Genomic DNA, 6,795 nt, shown 5'->3' with positions numbered 1-6,795 from the left:
ATCACCACAGATCAATCAGCGGATATTAAAGCGACGAGCAGGAGCAGACGAATCGTGGGCGAGACAACTTAAAGGGCAGGAAAGGGTCAGAGCAGAACCGATCAGGCTCGGCTCAGAAAGAGGAAAAATGCAAAGTTAGTAGTGAACTCGGTGGCTCCTTCTTCTTCTACTATAGATTTCAATGCGTTGGATCAGATTTTAAGCATCAGCATCAGAGGGAATAAATCATTCATCAGCCTGACTGGTGCAGGATTGTCGTTCCCACACATGCAATGTCCCGTTCCCCCCCCCCCCTCCAGCGGCCCAGATGAGGCCTGTCAGAGCCTGTTAGAACCCCTGATCACTCTGAGCTGTCGTGCAGCTAAATATAGAGTGAACACACACACAAGATCAGCTGGGAAGTACAGTTTGGAAGTATGAGTGCTTTACTTGAGTACTGAATAGTTTTATGCTCCTTTGTTTTTATCTGAAGGCTCTAGTTTGTAGTTCCTTTGCAGATCCAGATGTAACATTTAACATGAAGATGAGCTTTAGATCTTTCGTCTCTCATGTTCCAATCTTGTTCCAATCTTCAAATGATCCCACTGAGTGAAAAAACGCAAGCCTTTCCTGATTTCCAACACGACAACACAATGAATAAATCATCGCTCTTTTCACTCCAAAATCTTGAGTTAATTTAAGGGCTTCAGTAAAAATCTAACTTCAGATGTTTTCCTTACGTGTCCGTGAAGGTTTTGTGTGTCTCCTCCATACTGACGGGGCTGAGGGGCAAGATGACATCACACTGATTAGCCGAGAAAGGCCTCAAATAAACATGCAGCCTCTTATCGATCAGCAGTAATCAAATCAAACTGTCCATGGCAGAAATCCATTGCTACAGTCCAACAGTTTAATACATGAAATGTGTGATTAAATACACTGATGATGAATAAAAACCAGCTTTATATCCACCGAGAACACAGCCTCAGTGTGTGTGTGTGTGTGTGTGTGTGTGTGTGTGTGTGTGTATGTGTGTTCCGTACATATCAGGAGAAGGCAAACCAAGTAAATGAAATACGACAAATGTATAGATGCTGCAAAATAACAAACTCGTATGTACACAAACCACAGCCTGCAGAGAGTGTGTGTGTGTGTGTGTGTGTGTGTGTGTGTGTGTGTGTGTGTTGCCCATTCATGCATTATTAGCAAATGACAAAACCTGACTTGGTCACAGGGTCATCACCAATGTTACACACACACAAACGAGCTTTGGTTTGACCTTCTGTGCGTCAGATCACCTTTGATTTATGAGTTTAATTCCCTCTGTTAATGTCCATTAGTGTGCGTTCAACAAGGAGTCTGCTTTGTGTTCCTAAACTGCAGAGGAAAACCACCATCGTCTCACATGCGTCCAAACGTCTCTGCCACACCGACACACACACACATACGCTGGACGCACGGACGCAAGGTGGATGGTGGCGGGTGTGAGGCCCATAGTTCATTACTCTGTACATTCACGGCTCAGTATGTTGCCTTTTAGGGGGTAATGAACACAAACATTTACAACTGACGCAAGCACACGTTCACGACCTCAACTGAAATCAAACACAACCAAAAAACAAAGCGCCTTGTTGAACGCACGCAGCTACACACTGCCACCTACTGACCGCCCGCTGACACTGCAGCTCAATGAGACAAGGATACAAAACTCAAATGTTCATCATCACTCTCACTCCCTCCCCCCCCTCCCCCAAAGTTGCTTCATCAGCTTCGTCATCAGCTTTCGTCATCATCAGTCCAGGTCTTCTTCACCTTCTTCCTCTTCTTCTTCTTCTTCTTCTTCATCCTCATGCCGACAATCCACAGACACCAAACACGAGCTCAACAAACTCACTCACACCCAAACATCGACATGAGATAATGAATATTGTCACTGTCATCTTTCGCTCCTCTTCGTCAAAGAAAATATAGTCCGTTCCTTCCCCCCTTCGTCTTTTTCCTCTTTTGTTTTGGCAAAGTTACATCCCATTTTTCCCCCACCAAACAAATAATTCCCATGTTGTCCTTCCCATCCCGCGGTTCCTCCCTGAAGGCCTCGCCAGGTCTAAAAACGGAGGCAGCGGCCGTCCATCATCGCTGAAGGAGGAGCGCGGCGGACTGGAGGAGGAGGAGGAGGAGGAGGACGAAGAAGCCACAGAGACGAGTCTGTGGAGCCGCCGCCGCTCTGACCCGGTTGTTGTCCGGGGCGAAGGCGTACAGGCCCGGTTTGCTCCGGGAGCACTGGAGGCCCGTGCACATCCCGCTGCCCGAGCCGCTGATGTCATCACCTGGGGAGGGAAGGAAGAAGAAGAAGAAGTTACTGGAAAGCTCTGAGTTTGGGAAGTTTGTCAAGTTATTGTTCAGTAAGTTTATCTGACATGAGGAGGGATTTTGTTTTGATCACTTCCCAGCTGGTGTTAATAGTTTGTGAAGTGAGAAATCAAAGGTCAACAGCATATTTATAATCACAGATCTGAGCAGGAAAACAACAACATCTGATATTTCTCATGTTGAGCGTTGAGCAAAGTGTGAAAACGTTTAATCAGTCAGTAAGTCGGTTGAACACATGGGTTCTTGGCTGGAGCGTCTGGATCGGAACCTAAATAACTTTGGCTCCTCCCCCACACAGCTGATCTGACTGAGAGCAGCTGAAGGCTACAAAAACACAGCAGACGTTCACAGGAAACAGTTCATCATCACGACGATCCTTAAACTAATCTTTGCTTTATAAGAACTGCATCAACAGCACAGACACACACCAGCCAATGATCTGTGCTGGTGGATTAAAAGTGGTGATCAAAATGTTAGAAATTAATGACTTTACGCTTAATTTAAGTCATGATAGCTTTACACTTAAACTTAAACTTAACGTCCATGTCGATATATTCAAAATCTCCACTGCTTCACAATTTAAATTCGATATATCTGCATGAAGGTTTCCTGGGATTGAAATTGTACCAGACGTGTTCAGCCAATCAGGATCCATCTCTCGTGAACACGCTTGATTTACTAAATAAAGGGAAGTGTCTGCAGGGTTGAGACACTTGAGGACTAGAACTGAGGACCCGCCGATCGATGTGTTTCGATTGATCTGAGTCCTTCTAACAAAGACATGGAGCGCTGATGAAGGTGTGTGTGTGTGTGTGTGTGTGTGTGTGTCGGAGATCTGGACCCACTTGCGTCCTGGAAGTCCACGTCATTGCCGTCCAGTGCGTTCTTCAGCCTGTTGCTCATGATCTTCAGCTGCATGATCTGCTGCCTGATGGTCATGTCTGGCTTGGTAATGTCCAGCTCCACCTCTGGGTTATTGATCTGATTGGCCAGACCGTCGCCCATCACCTCCGGAAGGTACCTGACAGGAGGAGGGAGAAGATGATGTCTTTTAAGCTGCTTCACTTCTTTAGAATCCTATTTTTACCATTTGCACCGCAGGAGTTCATTGCTGTGATTGGTTCCACACTTCAACCTACAGACACCATAACAACAAAATATTCTATTATACTATTCACAACAGTATTGCCTTGACTATTGCTCTTCATATCTTTCATATTTTCCAAAATATTCAGCATTCTTCAGTTAAAAAAAAAATCCCCATTCAAACCCACGCAAATTTTCTTCTGGCCCTTTTATCTTCTTCATACTTTCAGGCAGAGAAACAATTCAGAATAGTATTTTAAAGATTTCTCAGCCTACAAATGTGACACTTCACAAGCAATACAAACATAGAAATGTAGGGATTCTCTTTCAGAATATGTAATTTGTTCAACTGTAACATGTTTCTGCCTTTTCTGCCTTTGAGCAACAACTGGTCCTGAAATTTCTTCATCTTTAGCCCAATGTTACATTTCCAGCTAATACAAATATTTTTCACTGCTAACATGTGTGAGTTCTCCGTACAGCCACTAGATGTCACTGTAGAGTTGTATTAATTTCATCAAAGTTATTCACTCTGCCACACCTTAATCACATTCACCATCCTATTTCACACACACACACACAAACACACACACACACACACACACACACACACACACACACACACACACACACACACACACACACACACACACACACACACACACACGCTTCTTCCTCACCTGGCTTTGGTCATGCCGTTCCAGCATTTGTCCTGATTGCTGGCCCCTGCTGCCAGTTTGCTGCACAGGGCCAAAGGGAGCTGCGTCCAGTACTGCCTCATCTCTCTCAGCTTACTGGACAGATCTGACACCTGAGGACACAGGCACACACACAGGAGAGAGTCACTGGTTGGTTCAAGTTAATGCTGATGGGAAATAAGGGTTTTAGTGTTTCATTTACACACACCTGCATCTCCAGTCTGAGTCCAGCAGTGGGTGAGGGTCTGTACTCTGCAGTCAGAGAGCTGCTCCGTCTCTTCTGCTCCTGAGTGGGAGGACTTCCTGTCCCGGGCTCACCAGGGTTTCCACACGTCTGGTACACCTACAAGAGAAGAACACACACATACACACACAAGTTACATGTTACAGCTACACACACATCCACACAAGAGATGAGAGCTGTTGACATGATGTGAATAAACTTGACATAAAAAGGGTCAGTGGAACAGGAAAGAGATTTCACTTATCACTTGTCAGCTCCTCAAACTTCCACTAGATGTCACTGTAGTCAAACACAAACTGTGGTTTGCTTGCTTACAGTTTTTCACAACTGCTAAAACATTAAATCCCAACAAGACTGTCACTGGTTTAAACCCATTTACACCAATCAATCACTCATTTCACAAGACCTTGAACAATTTTAATACAATTTGCAATACTCTAAACTTCTTCCCCTTCATCCAGCCACATTTTGCGAAATGGCAAACCGAGTTAAACACAACTAACCACATGACGACTTAAAAGTGTTTGCACCTGTTTCTAATCTAAGTGAGGAAACCAAATCACGAAAAGAACAAAAGCCAGATCTGCATCCTGCATGTGTCACGTTCTAATTTGTAAGTCACAGCGGTATACAGACAAACAAGTGGGACGATAATAACCACAGATCTGCTCCATATGGATTTGTTCTGTGCTGATGCAGGTATGGATGTAGATATGGATGAATGACCTGTGATGAAGCGCAAGATTATTCCTCCAGACACAACATTTTACTGTCTTTCTTTCAGTTTCATTGATTTCTTTTGTCCTTGGGCCTTTTACAGAACTATATTTGTGTGTTTATGTGTGTATGTGTGTGTTTGTTGTATGAACACAATCTGTAAACTGTGCTGCTCAGTTGCTAAAACTTGTTTGCAGTTGGTTTTCGGATGCTTTACATTGAACTCAAACTGCATCTCCATGTTTGTATTTGAAGTGGAGCTCAGCAGTGTGAAACCCTGAGTGGCTTTGTTTGATCTGACAGCAACGTTTGGTTTAAAGTGTGTTTTGATCTGAGTCAGAGGTTTTGAAGATGTGGTTTGATGATTGCATTTTGTGTTTACAGCTTTGAGAAAGGGGTGGAAGGATTTAAGAAATGTGTGTGTGTGTGTGTGTGTGTGTGTGTGTGTGTGTGTGTGTGTGCGTGTGTGCGTGTGTGTGTGTGCGTGTTGTGAAAAACTGCCATCATAATCGTCCGCTTTTTCATTTTTGCCTGCAGCTCTGCAAAGTGTTGACAAGTTGTTGTGATTGGCACATTTTCATTCAGATCTGTTGGCACGGAGACGACATGACAGCAGATGTGAATACAGTTCACTCGTTTGTTTGTTGTTGTGAGTGTGAGGAGTGTGTGCGGCTGCGTGTGAGACGAGTGGAGGTGTCTGACCTTAGCGGAGAAGGCGTCCATGTTGTCCTGCAGGTAGCGAACGGCCTCAAAGATGCGAGCGGGGATGGAGGAGAGAACCACGTCCAGACTGGGCTCCATGCTGAAGCTGGAGGCCACCTGGATCATGGTGTCTGAGGGAGAGAGAGGAGAGGAAGAGTCATGTCCAGTCACGTCCTGTCTCCCCTCAGGTTCCCCATGTGTGTGTGTGTGTGTGTGCCTCTCACCTATGAGGTTCTGCCACTCTGTGTCCAGGTCGGCCTGGTTGGCCAGGCAGCCCTTCATGACGTTGGAGCAGTAGCTGCTGCAGGGCCTGACTGAGGCCAGGCCGCGGCAGTGAGGGCAGTACACCAGCTTCATCAGGGCCTTCACACACTCCGCGCTCAGGGAAACCTGCCAGCACAGGTCACGTCTTTACATAAAACCTCAACAAGGCCAAGCAGACGGGACATATACACACACACACACATACTAACTCATCCCGGGCGGCTTATGATGAATGTGAAATCTATAAGAGCGCCAGAGTTCATTTCTCTCCTTCACTCCCGCTGACAAACCTTTAGCATTAATGTGAAACATGGCCACGTCCCAATTCTGACCTTTCCTCTCAAAACTGACTTCCCTTCCTGTTCTCCGTGCCAGCAGAGAGTTTCACCTCAGCACTTTGCATCCAGAGACGCTCCATAAAAATGAGCGACGGCGGAGGAGGCGGAGTCACGCCGCATTAAACAAAGGACCAAAGAAAGTGATGAGCATGTTTTGGCACCTTGTGTGTGTGTGTGTGTGTGTCTGCAAGTTCAAGCACTTCTTCTTTGCAAATTCAAACTTAGGTTGACTCAGACGTTGACCGTCTCCTCTTCATCGTCTACACACACGCCTCCAGATCAAAACACCTTTTTGTAGGATCGGCGGTGAATAGTGGAGGTAAAAGGAGACAAACCCAGATGACAGACATCAACACGCCCAGTTCTGATGGCACACACACACCCACACACTTCGAAA

At 45.6% G+C, this 6,795-nt stretch overlaps 1 protein-coding gene across 1 annotated transcript in view; it reads right to left on the bottom strand.

Moving 5' to 3' along the window:
• Nucleotides 1–875: 875 nt before the first annotated feature.
• Nucleotides 876–6,795, bottom strand: part of LOC143003744 (glypican-1-like) — a 25,017-nt gene continuing 19,097 nt past the window's right edge. The window contains exons 5-10 of the mRNA XM_076154561.1: nt 6,021–6,186; nt 5,797–5,927; nt 4,342–4,476; nt 4,116–4,246; nt 3,195–3,370; nt 876–2,306 (exon numbers count right to left, since the gene is read on the bottom strand). Of these exons, the coding sequence (XP_076010676.1) occupies nt 2,110–2,306; nt 3,195–3,370; nt 4,116–4,246; nt 4,342–4,476; nt 5,797–5,927; nt 6,021–6,186 (936 nt within the window). The 3' untranslated portion in view covers nt 876–2,109. The remainder of the gene's footprint in view (nt 2,307–3,194; nt 3,371–4,115; nt 4,247–4,341; nt 4,477–5,796; nt 5,928–6,020; nt 6,187–6,795) is intronic.

Source organism: Genypterus blacodes, unplaced genomic scaffold, assembly GCF_046128005.1.
Source record: "Genypterus blacodes isolate CSIRO-AG114 ecotype Tasmania unplaced genomic scaffold, CSIRO-AGI_Gbla_v1 ptg000062l_1, whole genome shotgun sequence".
Classification (NCBI taxonomy): Eukaryota; Metazoa; Chordata; class Actinopteri; order Ophidiiformes; family Ophidiidae; genus Genypterus; species Genypterus blacodes.
Note: the sequence above shows the minus strand (reverse complement) of the source record. Positions and strands in the feature narration are given on the sequence as shown.